A 15,694-nucleotide genomic window follows, 5' to 3' on the forward strand; every position below is an offset into this window, starting at 1 on the left:
GATGCAGAGACAGTAGAGCAGTTGCAGATGAAGGTTTCTTTATTGGGGAGGTGAGGTGGCCTCACGGAGGGGGAAGGTCAACAGCCCGGTGAGGTTCCACCTTGTCCAGCCTAGCAGTCAGAGCTGGGCGCCACCTGACTCATTTCCCATCTCCCTCAGCGGGTCCCTGGGGAGTCACCATCACTCAGCAGATTCTGCATCAAACCTGAGGTCCTGGAGAACCTCGCTGATGGCTTCCATGGTTTTAGTTACCCTATAAAAGTGGATGGGAACTATAAATAAAACCCAGATGGGGCAAATTGGCCTCCACTGCGCAGCTCTGAGGGGGCTGTGGCAAGCCCTGGGCCCTCCTGCCCACCACCAAGCTTCTAGGTAGCATTAGGAGCCAGGAGGGCCATTTGGGTGCCTGGGAGCAGGGGTAGGTCTGTAGGTCACAGTGGGCAGAGAGAAAAGGCCATCTTGGGTGGGTGTGTGCCATCAGGAGGGTGTATAATGTGACTGTGGCACATGTCGACGGGGTGTGTTTGGGGGGTGAGGGCAGGAATGTGCAGGTTTGTCCTTGGTGGGGTCTGGGTGACCGTGTCCAAGCTGTAAGTCCAGCCACATGAGTGGGATGGGTGTGTCTGAGATGTGCAGCTGTCCCAGAAATGAATAGTGAGTCTGGTATGGAAATGGGAGGGTGTGTGCACTAGGGGAATGTGCTGTGTGTCTGGGAGCCACCAGGTGGGAACTCCAGTGTGCACACCCACAGGGTCTGACAGTGCCAGCCCTAGGGCATACTTGGTTGGGAGTGTGCACCTGGACCATGTGCAAATCAGGTATGGCCAGCCCACTGGGAAGAGGCACTCACTTCATCTTCAGCTGGTGCAACTGTAGGGTGTCTTCCTGCCCTGTGAGCTCTTGTGCCCCCATCAGTTGCAGCAGGGCCACCTGGTGCAGGGGTGAGGGGAGGCAGCAGGGAGGATATCACTGCAGGCAGAGGCCACCCCTGCCCTCCCACACACACATCAGGAAAAGACAACGAGAAAAGCAGCAAAGGGTTGGGGCCAGGGCGGTGTTTTGCTCAGGAGGATCCTGGGATTCAGTTTAGAGACCTGGGCAGGCCGCACCTTGGCATGGGGTGGGACTAGCAGTCAGCCAGGTATTGGTTGCAGGGGCACAGGAGGTGGGGCCTCATGGTCTTGGGGGTCTGCGGATGCTATAATCCCAGGGTAGAAGTAGGCCAGAAACCTATACTAGGACTGGGATGTTCAAAGCAAGTGTGGGTGATCTGGAAATCCCTGTGTAGAACGTGATATGTATGTGGCTTTGACTGGACTTAGCCTGGGAATAGTGTATCTCAGTAGGACTGGCTATAGAGGCAGAGTACCCAGGCCTTGGAACCCTAGGGAAGGAGAAGGTCCAGAACCTAGGCTAGGGTCTAGGGTAACTTGGGGAGGGGGTGGGGCAGGGAGCTGAAAAACCCACATTGCCCCATATGCAGGGAGTTGAGGACTGGACCTGAAGCATTAAGAATAGCCAGAGGGGAGGAGCGTTGTGGGGGCGGGTGCAGGTCATCCAGGACAGCATTACTCTGGGAGCAGGGACTGGGATGAATGGACATGTTCTGGAACTAAAATCCTGGAATGAAACCCTGCGGACAGGTGGAGACCAGGAGGTCGGAGAATCTCAAATGAAGCCTTAGTGGAAGATTGAGGTGGGGTGGGTCTGGGACTCCAGGAACAGGGACTGGAATCATCTGGCCTTTCGACCACGTGGCCCAGAGTGGACCCAGCAGGCCGCCGAGGGAGAGATTCCGTTTAGAGTAGGGGGTGGGGCAGGGCCTCACCGTAGCCAGGCGTGTCTGCTCCAGCTGTTGTAGGCTTCGCACGTGGCCCGCGAGCAGCGGCTGCGCTCTAGGGCCGGCCAGCTCGGCCTCCACCGCCAGCACCTCCCTGGAGGCAGCGGCGAAGGCCTGGGTCACCTCGTGCACTGTGATCCGGTAGCTCGGGAAGTCGTAGGGCGGGCCGCTGCGCAGGTACTGGTGGTGGCCTCTGCGGCAGGGTGGGTACTGAGGCTACGCCTCCAGGCTCACAGGCCCTGCACCCGCATCGGCCACCTGAAAGCCCTACCCCCCACGAAGTGTCCCTGGACCCTCACAAAGTGTCCCTGGACGATGATTCCTGCAGAGGAACCCAAGACACTCTCCGCTGCGCTTGGGGAAGGGAGACACCCCCCGCTGGGTGGGGATCTGGGGAAGTGGAGATACACCCTGAGTCATCTCGCAAACCCCACCCCGCCTGGGCCCCAGCAAGCTGCACGGGGACGCAGCTCTGGCCCCGGGCACGCCTACCTCCGGAGCAGGAAGGGGACTGAACCCTGCGACCCCGGCGCTGCCACTTACTCCTCCAGGCGGCGGAAGGCCTGCGCACGCTCAGCCTGCAACTGGTGGATGCGCTGCACCAGCGCCCGGATCGGGGCATCTTTCTACGGAGCAGGGGACATGGCTGGGCATAAAGCCGGCGCTCCCGAACCTGTACCACCCGCCCCGCACCCGTTCCTGCTCGGGCCCCGGGCTCACCCAAGGCCACGTCGGTTCCTCGAGCTCTGGGTCTCCTCTGACTGCCCCAGTTTCGGGCACCGTGGGGACCGCTGATTCAGCCTCGGCCTTGGCGGTTATCATGACTGCTCAGCCCTGGCCACGCCTGGGTGGCTGCTCTGCTGCGATAAGCGCCCCCTGTAGGCCCGGAGGCCTCTGGATCTCAGCCAGTGGCTGGCCAAACGGGAAACCCCCGGAGCAGGGAGACTGAAGACGGGGGACTTCTCAGGCCAGACAACTTACCCCCACCCCACCCTTGTTCTGCTTTCTTTCATTTGCTCTTGAATGTATAGCATAGCAAGGCTATCTCTGGATTTGTAGGCATTTCATTATTCTATGTCAACACCAATTTCCTTTCATCCACATACTGACCTCACACAAAACTGGTATCTCATCATATAGTCCCACAAGGCTGTGACAAGAGTGGGATTTCAACACAGCTTGACATTAGAAGTAGGTCCAGACGACTTTTTTCGACTGTGATAAGACCTCATAATCTGAAGGGAGGAGTATTGGGGCAGGGGTGAGGCCAACAGGGCCTCATATTAAGCACTTAGGTGGCCTCCAAGCTTTCTGCTGGATTCACCAGTTTGAGCTGAGACGCTTCCTTCTCCAGGGGTGGAAATGGGAAGATCATGAAGATGGTGGTGACCTGGCGCAGAGAGGGGAGGGGGTAGTTTGAGGGATGAAACTGAACTGAGATATGGAGTGACTAAGATTCCAGCATTAGTTAGCACTGCAGGTCTCAGCTATTCTTAGACATTTTCCAGGCCTGGGTTGTCACATACACCAAGCCCCAATTGTCCCAAGAAAGCATGGCCTTCTCAGGGCATCTAGCCCTCACCTGATTTGCAGAAGCATCATTCAAAGTTGTGAAAAACTACAAAGGCTTACCCCTCCAAAATCATCAAATGGGGCCCAAGTGCTTCTAAGATTCAAAACTGAGAACAGATGTTTTCCACTAGGTGGGGTGTTCCTAACTTTCTGGAACCCATCCACACCTGAACACGCAAGGACTCACAAAGCAGAGTCCCTAAGGGCGATACCCACACCTGGCCACCTTTCCCACTGGACAGACCAGCCACATGGACACCAGTTACTGCTCCAGTCAACAAAAGAGAAACTTTATTGAGGCCCCAGCATCACAGGGTTCAGGTAGAAGGCTGCCCTGTGGACCCAAGGAATTGGTGGAGGGGCCTTATTTAACCTTCTTCTTGGGGCGCAGGTTGTTGGTGTGGCCACACTTCTTCTTGCGGCAGTTGACAGCACGGGGGTGCAGGCGGGCGTAACACCTGAGCAGAGAAAGGAAGGATTGGTCAGGGCACCTGACCCCTCTCCACCAGGCCCCACCCCCAAGCATGCTTACTTGCGGCAGATCATCTTGTCGCAGTTGTACTTTTGCGCGAGCTGGCGGAGGGAGGGTTCGATGATGCCACCCCTCAGACGAAGCACCAAGTGCAGGGTGGACTCTATAGGAAATGAGGGTTGGGGAGAGGCAGTGACTCACCCTGGGCCCAGCACCTGGCCGGCAGATGCAGGATAGAGCCTTTGTGTGATGGCCACACCAGCGCTCAGAGAGTCTGAGGCTAATAAATGCCAATATAGCTTTGCGCAGTGGCAGTATCTAGCCAATGAGGTTATCCGAGGCACGATTATTGCTAATTAAAAAAAAAGAAAAAGCCAACAATGCTGTCCAGCTGGATTCCCAACAGGTAATTTCTAAGTGGTGTGAGGCTGACCTTTTATTTTTGCTTGGCAGAACAGTTAAAGCTTGTTGCTGCAAAGAGTGACACTGATTTCCTTTATAGTAGTTACATTTAAACAAAACAAAACAAAACACATTTTAAAAAAGAAAAGGTGGCCCTAGCCCGTCTGCTCAGTAGATAGAGCCAATCAGCTCTTGGACTGCAAGCGTGATCACCAGCCCCCGTCGAGGTTAAGTGCGGGAGGCAACCGCATCCATGTGTCTCACATCTATGTCTATGTCTCCCCTTCTTTCCACTCTAAAAATCAATGAGAACTATATCCTCGGGTGAAGATTAACAAGAGAGAGAAAGATAAGGTGAATAAGAACATGGGAAACTACTGCCATTTGGAAACACAGGTATCAATCATGAGACCTTTTCCAGGGACGAAAACAGTACCTTATAAAAGCAAGTCTCCCCACCTCCTCTGATCCTCACCTTAAGGACCATACCCCTCTGCCCTGGCCACTGTGGCTCAGTTGGTTGGAGCTTCATCCCCTACACCAAAAGGCTGTAGGTTTGATTCCTGGTCAGGGCACATAATTAAGTTTCGGGTGTGTATGGCAAGGCAACAGATCGACAACCTCCCACCCCTCTTCTTCCACTCTAAAAGTCAATGGGAAAAATATCCCAGGGTGAGGATTAACAAACAAACAGAAAACAAACCAAACAAGCATGTCTTCAGGTGAAGCTTAAAAAAACACAACAGCCCTTGCCAGTGTTGCTCAATGGTGAGAGCATCAGCCAAGCACTGGAGGGTCTCGGGTTCTATTCCCAGTCTGGGGCACATACCTGGTTTTCCGGTTCCTTTCCTGCCCCCGATTGGGGTGGGTGCGGGAGGCAACCAATCAAAGTTTCTCTTCCCCCTCCCTTCCCCTCTCTAAAAACCAAGGGGAAAACTATCCTCGGTGAGAATAAACAAAAAGACAAAACCAAAAAAACCACTGACATCAATGTTCCACCTGGGCCCCAGGTTTTATGGGTCCCTGTTCAGCCAACACACACTCAATACCTTTCTGAATGTTGTAGTCTGAGAGAGTGCGACCATCCTCAAGCTGTTTGCCCGCAAAAATCAGACGCTGCTGGTCAGGCGGGATGCCTGGGGATTGAGAGAAACTCAGTTACTGAGGCTCTGGCAAGCATTATTGGCAGCTCCTAGTCCCCCTCCGCCCCCGCCTTCTCCACCATTAACCCCAATCTGTCAGAAGGGAAACCCAGATAGAGATAAAATGCCTTCCTGAAATTATGCAGAAACAGCATTGGCAAGGCCTCAGCACCCATAGCTACCCAAACTTACCCTCCTTGTCTTGGATTTTAGCTTTGACATTCTCAATGGTGTCACTGGGCTCAACCTCAAGGGTGATAGTCTTGCCAGTCAGGGTCTTCACAAAGATCTGCATTTCTGCGTCTGTTGGGGAGGCTGGAACAAAGTAGGGAGTGCTGTCAGGCCCGAGCATCTTGGGCTGGGGGGCTGGCCTGCTTAAGCCCTGACTGCCAGTGCTGTGCCTTCACGGAGCCCAACTGTAGGCCCACCCCAGTGCCTGTAACCTTCCATTCCTCCAAGTCTGCAGATGCAACGAGAAGTACCTGGCTAGGGCACCATTTTGCCTTACACATTTTCCCCAAGCATGATCTGGAGGTTCCATCAATCCATCCTCCCTCCCCCCGCCCCCTTCATTAACCCCTAACCACATCTCTACAAAGTACCCTTCCTGCAGTTTGGGTGGGAATCCCATCTTAATAGTCATTCCCCTCCAGGTCCTCTCCTCTCCAACTATAGCTCATACTCACTCTGGCTTCCTTCTCAGCTACCCCCAAACTTCTTAGACCACATCTCTTGCTTTGCTCCAACCTATCTGCCAACCAGGTGCCACACACTTGTTTAAACAGGCATTTGTTTTCATTTTCAAAAAAACACACCTACAAGATGGACACTACCGGATTCTTCTTTACAAATGTAGAAAAGGAGATAGGTGGGAACCCTCCTTAGGGGGTGGGAATTAAGGTTTTAATATTTTTAAAGTACAGAGGAAAAGCTACATGCTTAATATCCCACCCATTAACTTCCCCAAGGCCCCGTCAAATAGCTTAAGCCGGCGGCGCGGGCAAGCCATTCTCCCAAAGGCCGGTTCGCCTCCTGGGGACCAGAACGCTGGCCCAATACGCGCTACGTAGCTGACCCGCGGAGCCTGGCCCGCACGAACGGATTCGGACCGTCCCCTGCGCTGCCTCGGCCCCGTACCTCCCGCTCGACCCCGACACGACGCGGACCCGCACGGACACTACCACCAACCTGCTCCGCCGCCTCGTTGACGAGAAAGAGGACGGCGGAACCGGAAACCGTCGAATCGCCTCCGAGAGCGCCTGCGCACTGAGTACGCTACGCGCGTGCGTCACAATTCGCGCCGCGCGTCGTGCCCCGCCCCGCCGCCGAGTTGTGTGCTGGAGAACGAAGCCCGGAGTGTCGCTCACCTGCTTCCGGGTGTGCACTTCCGCCGCAGGTCACCTGAGAAGTCTGCCGGACTTTACCAGGTGTTTTTACCAGGTGTTCCTACCCTGCTGTTTCAGGGTCGGCTGAAGACCCGACGATGTGGGAACTCGAGTACTTATTGGGTGGAGTAGACTTTTGTGCTAAATCGAGGCATTAAGCAGAGGGTCTGCGGGTATAGGAAGCGGGGGTGTAGCAGGAAAGGTAGGAGAAGGCCTGGGACCCTTTGGGAGCCACGTAGGTACCTAACACCCGGAGCCAAGTTATTCTAAAACTTTCTGGCGGCTGTGCGCTGATGGATTTGAGGGCGGCGCGCCTGGGAGCAGGGAGAACAGGTAGGATTGGTGCATCGGCTCAAGAAAATGGGGTGGGGTCCTGGCCGGTGTGGCTCACTTGGTTGAGCTATATGCTGTGCGCAGAAGGTTTGCTGGTTGGATTTCGGGTCAGGGAACATGCCCAGGTTGTGGGTTCCATCCCGCGTATAAGAAGCAACAAATCAATGTTTCTCTCTCACATGGATGTTTCTCTCCCTGTCTCTCTAAAACCAATTTAAAAATATTATTCTTAGCTCTAGCTGGCTTGGCTCAGTGGATAGAGCGTCAGCCTGTGGACTGAAGGGTCCCAGGTTCGATTCCGGCCAAGGGCACATGCCTGGGTTGCAGGCTCACCCCCAGTAGGGGGCGTGCAGGAGGCAGCCAATCAATGATTCTCCTCCCTTCCTCTCTGAAATCAATAAAAATATATTAAATTTAAAAATATTATACTTAAAAAAAAGAAAATGGGGTGAGACCTAGCGGACTCCCGGATGGCTAAAAAGTGGCCGGCGTATGAAAGAGGTGAGGACCTAGAAGTTACTTGTGGGTTTGGCAGCGTACCTCTTCATTTCTTTGAACTCTTCCCAGCGCCCCTCTGGGTCAGGCAAAAGCAAGTGCTTCAAAGATTCAAGGACTCTGAGTTTCTAATGGGGAAGGGGACCATCTCAGTTCCCTGAGGAGCCTACCCTGCAAGTGAAAGCTGGAGGAGTTATTCAAGGAGGTAAACTATGTAGTGATTTTCTTTTTTTTTTTTTTTAAATATATTTTATTGATTTTTTACAGAGAGGAAGAGAGAGGGATAGAAAGTTAGAAACATCGATGAGAGAGAAACATCGATCAGCTGCCTCTTGCACATCCCCTACTGGGGATGTGCCCGCAACCAAGGTACATGCCCTTGACCGGAATCGAACCTGGGACCCTTGAGTCCGCAGGCCGACGCTCTATCCACTGAGCCAAACCGGTTTCGGCTATGTAGTGATTTTCAACCGTGTGCCACAAGAATTTTTAAAACCTTTTTTCTCATATTGGCAAAAATATACTTTATGTTGTGCCACAGAATTTTAGTATTAGTTTATGTGTGCCATGAGATGAAAAAGGCTGGAAACCGCTGAGGTAAAGGAATAGTGTTGGAGCAATGGTTATAGGAACCTGGGTTGTTATGGCTGCACCCCTCCTGTCCCACTTCCAGCACTTGTCCCCCTTCTGAGCTGATGGACACAAGGATGGAAGGAAGCCACTGCTGGGTACACCCTTCTCTTTTTAGTCTTTTTATTGATAACTTCCCAACAGCATCTGTAAACATCGGATACAAAAATATTCTGTTAAATTCTGTTTTCCAAGGTGGCTTGGCTTCATGGAGGCCCTGGGAGAGATCTGCAGGGCCCTCAGGGCTCACACCTTTGGTCAGACAAATGTGGGCTTTTATCACACTTGGGGGCTGAGTGGATGGTCTTGAGCTTTCTACAGCTGTTTCAGAAACCTCCTTGAGATACTGATTGGAGAAAGTATTTAATACTTTCCTTGGAGGAAGGGACAGGGAGACCAGAATTAGTAGGTGTGGGAGTGAACTGAGACATGCTAGTGTCTGTCCACTAGTTGGTGGTGAGACAGGGGACATCTGGCTTTTGTCTTTGGGAACCTTTAAGTGTTGTTCAGAGCAGACCTCAGGCCTGGCTCTGGAAAAGACTCCTGGTGCCCAGCCCAATAGCTCCAGCTGGCTGCTCATCCCCTGGCCTGGCAGAGGGTCTGCAGGAGAAAAATAGCCTCAGTGAAGGAGAAGTGAGAATGACAGATTCCCCAGAATTCCACAATGCTGGGAGGGAGCCTTATCCCCCAGGGTGCCCTGGATGACAGAATAGGGTGGCAAAGCTGACTGGTTCCAGGCAGGGTTATCTGCCACCTCAGACACCTGGAGAGACCTGGAACCCCTTGGAGTGCCTGGGAACAGAGCTACTGGCCCGACATCTGCTTATCATCCATCTGGCTGTGGTCATTGAAGGCAGGGGAGTTGGGCTGGATTTGGGACAGGTCCTCGAATCCAGGGCTGAGGGAGGGTGAGATGGTATCTGGGCTCGTGTCACAGGAACCTGTGCTCTGTTCCGAGGTGGCAATGGTGGTCGTGGTGCTGGGCGGGATGGGGTCTTCATCATCATCCTCCAGGAGGGATGCCTCTGGGACGTCTGGGGGAAGGTGGCCCAGGAGTTGGCTTAGTCACCACGATGAGGGATTAACTGGACCTGTGACCCTCCCACCCCCCACAGCAACCCCCACCCACCCTGCCATGGGGCATGACTTCATCCATTTTACAAAAGAGGGAACTGAGGCCCAGGCAGGTGAGAGGCCTCCAAAGGGAGGTAAGGACTCAGGTTCTCTGGATCAGGCTGATATGGGTCCTGGGGTCAAGCCTGAGCCTGGCTCTGCCCTCAACTGTGTCACCTGCGTCAGGCCCCTCACCTGCCCTTGCCTTAGCTCCCTCCTCGGTAAAGTGGGGCTGATGGCAATGGCATTGCCTCTACCTCTGGTTTTCTGTGGGGTGGGAGCTGTTGGCCCATTCAGCACCTGGGGTAAACTGAGGCTCAGTGTAAGGGAACACTGTGTTTCCTCTGACAAGCAGGTGCCCCTCTGGCCCTCAGTTTTGCCATGTGAAATGGGGATACGGTCCCCACCTCACAGCTGGTGATGGGTAACAGCCTATTTGTAAGGGTATGTAGCACTCACTGGGGCAAGGATTGCTATTCTTCTTGTCCCTGCCACCTCCCCCCAGAGAGGGGACCCTGGTCCCAGCACCGGCTCCACAGGTTGCCTTGAAGGCCAGGCTAGCACCCCCACCCCTGCCCCCTGTGCCAGGACTCTTTGGACCCATTACCCACCAGCCCCTGAGGTGACCTTCCAAAAGTCAGCCCTGGGCTGAAGAAGGTGGCATCCAAGGGTTGCAAAGATGAGACATGGGGCACAGGAGCCCTGGGTGACACTTACGGCTGAAGGCCTCTGGATACTGCCTGGCCAGCTTCCCTTTCAGCGTCCTGCAGGGCAAGAGAAGGCACATAGGCTGAACCCCTTGAGCAGATAGGCTGGGCCACATTCAGGCTAGCAACCCTTGCTGTCAGCTCTGGGTGAGTGGGTGGTGGGAACTTCCCCCTCATTGCCTGTCCCATGTGCTCCTGGACTGGAGAGAGGCCCAGGCACTCAGCCCTGCAAAACTCCCACCCGCCATGTGGGCACCCTCGGTATGGGCACCCTCGGTGAGGGTGTCTGTGTTAGGGCCAGGCTGAGGCCCAATGAGCAGGTCGGTGGAGGTGAGAAATGCTGGCTCCCCATACCCTAAAACCCAGCAATCTGATATGTTTCTTGAGAGAAAATCTGGGTAGAGCGATAGCAGAGCAGGAGGCTGGCTTTTCACTGTTTGCTCTTTGCCTGACTTTTTTGCATCATGTGTCTGGTGCTATGTTGCATTTTTTCAAAAGATAAAATTCAGGAACTTTGTGATTTTTATGCCAGAGTTCATTTCTTGGATGCTAAGTGCAAGATGAAGCCTTGAAACACAGCGAGCTGGATCTCCCCGTTACTCTGTTATGTGGAGGGCCCTATTGAAGACGGGAGGACCGGAGGCTCGGAGGGGGAGGCAGAGGCCAGTGGGGCCAAGTACTTACCTGATCCTGCGGAAGATGCTGTCCAGGTCCCGCTTCATCTCCATCAGGGTCCTTGTGTGGTGCAGGAAGCGCTCGCTCATCTGCTGCAGGCGGGCGTTTGATAGGTTGTTGAAGTTCACCAGCATCTCGTTGGTTTTCTCAAAGCGGTCCAGCCTGGTAGCAGAGGCCACCAATGCTTCTGGTCAGTCTCCAGGCCTCTGCCAACTGAGTATGCTAAGCCCTTTTCCTGTTCTATGTGCCATTCCCTTGTCCTACAAAGCTCTACTTGATTGAGCCACATAGCAAACTACTATTCAGACTTCAAAACCCTATTCAAGTGTGCCTTTCTCATGTAGCTTTCACTCTCCCTCTCAGACTTCTCTGATTCCCTTAACCTCAGGTAGTCTCTCTGGCCTAACCCTGATACCATGGTGCCAGGAAGGTTTGTGTCTGGTTTTGTCTCCCCTCACGACAGTAATTCTCCAGGGCCAGGTCTGAATCTGACATAAAGAACTAGGAGAGCCGAAACCGGTTTGGCTCGGTGGATAGAGCGTCGGTCTGCGGACTGAAGGGTCCCAGGTTCGGTTCCGGTCAAGGGCATGTACATTGGTTGCGGGCACATCCCCGGTGGGGGGTGTGCAGGAGGCAGCTGGTCGATGTTTCTCTCTCATTGATGTTTCTAACTCTCTATCCCTCTCCCTTCCTCTCTGTAAAAAATCAATAAAATATATTAAAAAAAAAAAAAAACTAGGAGAAAAAGAAAAAGAAAAAAAGAACTAGGAGAGCCCAGCCAGCATGGCTCAGTGGTTGAGCATTGACCTGTGGACTAGGAGGTCACAGTTTGATTCCCAGTTGGGGCACATGCCAGGTTGTGGGCTCGATCCCCACTGGGGGATGTGCAGAAGGCACCTGATCAGTGATTCTCTCTCATCATTGATGTTTCTGTCTCTCTCTCCCTTCCTGTCTGAAATCAATAATAAAATATTTTTAAAAAAAGAACTAGAAGAAAGAGGAGTATTGCCGATACCCAGACATACCCAGCAACCCTGTCACAGAGCAAGAAGATAAAGAGTATCAGGTTCATGCTGTGTCAAATGGAGGGAAGAACCTTCGTCTTAAAGATACAAAAATGCTCTTGCCAGTTTTGCTCAGTGATTAGAGCGTTGGCCCATGGACTGAAGGGTCTCAGGTTCAATTCCCAGTCAAGAGCGTGTACCTAAGTTGCAGGTTCGAGTCCAAGCCCCAGTTGGGGCCCGTGTGGGAGGCAACTAATCAATGTATCTCTCTCTCCCCCTCTTCCCTCTCTCACTCTCTAAAAATCAATGGAAAAAATATTCTCGGGTGAGGATTAAAAAAAAAAAAAAAAGATACAAAAATGAAATCCCAAGATTGTGTTAGCCCTTCCTCCCCAAAGATCAGGCCAGATCAGAATGGGGCTGCAGTAGCCATGGTGCCAGGCCCAGGGAGAGCAAAAGGGCATTCATGGTCCCTCCAAGAGACCCCAGGTGCTCTGCAGACAGTCTAGGCTCTGAGACACCAGGCTCCCAACAGGAAGGCAGCCCACCAGCTACCTTATATCCCCATCCTATCCTCCCAACTTTCTACCCTAGCCTTGGGACAGGAGCTGCTGCGGTCTTTGCCAAGCCACCCACAGCTGCAAAACCATCCTAAAGCCCTGTTTCCTGTGCCACGGCCTCACCTCGGGCCATGAAAAAATTTACTTTGGAGTCAGCCAGCAGCTTTGCTCATTTCATTTTACCACCAGTGTGGGGCCTGGGTAGGGGTGGGCAGGGCAAGAATGCTGGCCAGCAAAATGGATTCCTTCCCACACCTGGGCCCAGGGCTCTTGGCCACCACTCACATGTTCTTCTGGGCCAGGATGATGGCGTTGACATCATCCACATTCACCATGCTCAGGATGCGGCTGCAGAAGACCCTCGAGGCCGGGGCCGGGGGATCCATCTCTTCCTCCTCCACTGCCTGAAACAGGCAGGAAGAAAGTCTTCGGTCTGCATCAGGCACTGGGGAAGATGGGATAGAGAGAAGGGGCTGGGAACCCCACAGGCTGCTAAAGTGAGTCAGTCTTGCCACCTGAGCCTCAGTGTTGACATCTTGGGAATGCAGAGTTTTTGAGAACTCCAGGAGGTCATATTTAGAACTTGTACCTAAGTACATCAGAATCCCATCTCTCCTCTCCACACCCACTCTCAATGTGCCCAAGGCCACTGGCACCTTCCACCTGCACTGATCTGCCTGCCTCCTCCCACCAGCCCCCTCCCCTGCCTTTGCCCATTCCCACTTTAGGGCCTTTGCACCTGCTGTCCCCACTGCTAGAACATGCGTGGCTGCCCCCTCAGATCATCACCACCTCCAGGGTCTTCTCTCCCAGAAGTCCTTGATGACTACCCCTACTCTGGTCACTCTCATCACTCCACCTTGTTTTGTTTCACTGGCTCATTTCTGTCTGAAATGATCATAGTTGACCTGTTTGCCTGTCATCCCACAGCGATATCAGCTCCAAGAGAGTCAAGGCCTGTGTCTCTTGCTTGTTTGCTGTCTTCAGAGCCCTGCCCAGAACCTGGCGCACATCAAGGGATCACCAGAACTTCATTTGGCAGAGGCAAACGAGACCTTTCAAACTGCTCTGATGCTAGAATTTTAACACCAAATTAAAGCCAAGAATTTTAGGCACTTGCAGCCAGGCTGTGGGCCCCAGCAACCCAGATGGCTCTGCGGCTCTCAGCTTCCCTGGCACACATAACCATTGCAGTGGGTGGGGGCTTTCTGGATCAGGCCAGGGCAGAAAAGGCCACAGTGTTAGCACTGACCCTCCTGGTGTGTGTGTGGGGGCTTCAGGAAAAACCCAGAATTGTGACATAGCTTGGTTCTGGGCCCACACATTTAATGGCCAATAGAAAGGCCCACTTGCCATTGGCAAAGATTTACACAGGGATCAGAAAGGGCTTTCAGATTCCACTTACTCCACCCTCTACTGAGCACCAACTTTAAGCTAAACAAGGTACAACTTTATACATGGGAATTGTTACCCTTATTAATATGCGAGAAAACTGAAGCTCAGAGACTAAGCCACTGGGCCACTGTCACACAGACAATGAACCTGAGTCACAACTCAAATGCCCATAGTACACAGGATCTACAAAGGCATGAATCTGCACAGGTGTTCAGTGTCTACCCATGACAGCACAGCAGCTTCTTGAAGCAATTGCTTCCTAACGGACTTCTGATTTTTTCCAGGAACAAAATGGAAATAGAGATTAATTTTTTCTTCTGTGAAATCGTCTAATTTACAAAGGTTAGCAAATAAACATCATGGAGGTCAAGAGTATTTGTGCCCTGAATCTGGCTAGCAGGTTGCAGCTCCCACCTGCCTCTGGAAATAAGCTGCCACACCTGGTGAAATCCTACCCCCTGCCAGTATCACTGTTTATTGAGCTCTCACCATGTGCCAGGTACAGGCATCCAGTCTCTACACTTCAAGCATGATCATGTATAAACAGGATACTTGGGCTCAAAGGTCAGAGCCTGTGTGTGTGGCGGGGGGAACCATAGCTAAAGTCTGGCAGTCACAGGATTTGGACCTGCAGGAAATGGTTCTGCTTCAAAGTAGGGCTCTTTCCTGTATCTGGCTTCCAGATGTGAGGGATTCAAGGCACATCCCTCCACTCCCAGCTGCCTCTCTCAGGAAGGCTTCCTTGACTAACAGTCTGGATCGCAAAAGGGTGGAAATGACCCCAAAAAGGACCTGGGCCCTGCTCCAAATATATTTATGAGGGAAACACGCAGAGAGGGAAGCTGTGTGACCTCGGGAGAGTCACCTCAATCAGTTTTTTCATCCAGAAAAAGGTAATAAAAAATCAGAATCTCGCCGAAACCGGTTTGGCTCAGTGGATAGAGCGTCGGCCTGCAGACTCAAGGGTCCCAGGTTCGATTCCAGTCAAGGGCATGTACCTTGGTTGCGGGCACATCCCCAGTAAGGGGTGTGCAAGAGGCAGCTGATCGATGTTTCTCTCTCATCGATGTTTCTAACTCTCTATCCCTCTCTCTTCCTCTCTGTAAAAAATCAATAAAATATATTTTAAAAAAAATCAGAATCTCACAGTGCTGATCCCTTTTAGTTACATCTTTTTAGACTACATTCTGTGACGGTTCCAACAGTGATAAAAAGTTGAACTATAGAGCAGGCTGTTTCTCCAAGGGGAGTGTAAAGAAGTCCTAGGACGGACATGGGAATTAGGGTTTTGAGGAGGCCTCCCCGGTGCTTCCAAGAATATGAGTAAATTTAATTCCCAATTACCCCTACAAGACAGACACTATCATTCCTCTCCGAGAGCAACTAAAGCTCACATTGGTGGGCTCCGTCGCCCAAGGTCAAATGGCAAGGAGTCGAGGAGCCATGATTCCACCCAAGTCATTTAACAAAATAATTTGGCCACCCAAGCTTAGCAAAACCCCGGAGTGGGGCGGGACTCGCATATACCCTCACGGCCCACCCCTGCAAAGCGGGAAACAGGCCTAAGCAGGGCAATACCCGATTCTGGGTGACACTGCCCAGTCTGAACACAGGCGGCCCCAGCTCTTGCACCCCGGACCCGGATCCACCGAACATACAGGGAAACTGAGGCCTGTGTACAGGAGAGGTGCCCAGAAGTGTCCAGTGGCACGCCCCACCCCGCGACAGCCCGGGGGCCGCGCCCGACCTGGCCTGGCTCCCCAGCGGTCCCGGCGGCCCCGGCCCCACCCCGAACTCGGGCCCCGGCGTCGGTGGCAGCGGCACCTGCACATCTGGCGGCCTTGCTCGCGCTTCCGGGATGGCGCCCGCGTCGCCGTGACGTCACCACGCACCTTGCGTACGAACTAGCAAGGAGGCTACCAGCCCGGAACCAACTTGGGTACGTGGAGGCGCGGCAGGAAGGGGTGGG

The 15,694-nt window shown here is 53.1% G+C and overlaps 3 protein-coding genes across 6 annotated transcripts; all 3 read right to left on the reverse strand.

Moving 5' to 3' along the window:
• Positions 1–49: 49 nt before the first annotated feature.
• On the reverse strand, positions 50–2,688 carry REX1BD (required for excision 1-B domain containing). The gene is made up of 5 exons (XM_079772678.1): positions 2,561–2,688; positions 2,384–2,466; positions 1,829–2,033; positions 851–930; positions 50–253 (listed from the first exon to the last, which is right to left on the reverse strand). Exons 1-5 carry the CDS (start codon positions 2,660–2,662, stop codon positions 181–183), a joined length of 543 nt encoding a protein of 180 aa, XP_079628804.1. The 5' UTR covers positions 2,663–2,688; the 3' UTR covers positions 50–180.
• Positions 2,689–3,681: 993 nt separating this feature from the next.
• UBA52 (ubiquitin A-52 residue ribosomal protein fusion product 1) lies at positions 3,682–6,683 on the reverse strand. Its single transcript, XM_079772667.1, has 5 exons — positions 6,617–6,683; positions 5,621–5,743; positions 5,336–5,422; positions 3,945–4,047; positions 3,682–3,870 (listed from the first exon to the last, which is right to left on the reverse strand). The coding sequence occupies exons 2-5, from the start codon at positions 5,721–5,723 to the stop codon at positions 3,777–3,779; spliced, it is 387 nt and encodes a 128-aa protein (XP_079628793.1). The 5' UTR covers positions 5,724–5,743; positions 6,617–6,683; the 3' UTR covers positions 3,682–3,776.
• A 1,309-nt stretch (positions 6,684–7,992) lies between these two features.
• KXD1 (KxDL motif containing 1) lies at positions 7,993–15,694 on the reverse strand. Of its 4 annotated transcripts, none has more exons than XM_079772300.1 (5): positions 15,550–15,694; positions 12,616–12,734; positions 10,776–10,928; positions 10,102–10,148; positions 7,993–9,305 (listed from the first exon to the last, which is right to left on the reverse strand). In XM_079772300.1, exons 2-5 carry the CDS (start codon positions 12,714–12,716, stop codon positions 9,076–9,078), a joined length of 531 nt encoding a protein of 176 aa, XP_079628426.1. In that variant the 5' UTR covers positions 12,717–12,734; positions 15,550–15,694; the 3' UTR covers positions 7,993–9,075. The 4 variants fall into 4 exon arrangements, with proteins under 4 accessions (XP_079628426.1, XP_079628427.1, XP_079628424.1 ...); XM_079772301.1 differs by having other exon boundaries at positions 15,473–15,577; XM_079772298.1 differs by having other exon boundaries at positions 7,994–9,305; positions 12,616–12,775; positions 15,473–15,586.

The sequence above is a fragment of the Cnephaeus nilssonii genome (assembly GCF_951640355.1).
Source record: "Cnephaeus nilssonii genome assembly, chromosome: 5".
Classification (NCBI taxonomy): Eukaryota; Metazoa; Chordata; class Mammalia; order Chiroptera; family Vespertilionidae; genus Cnephaeus; species Cnephaeus nilssonii.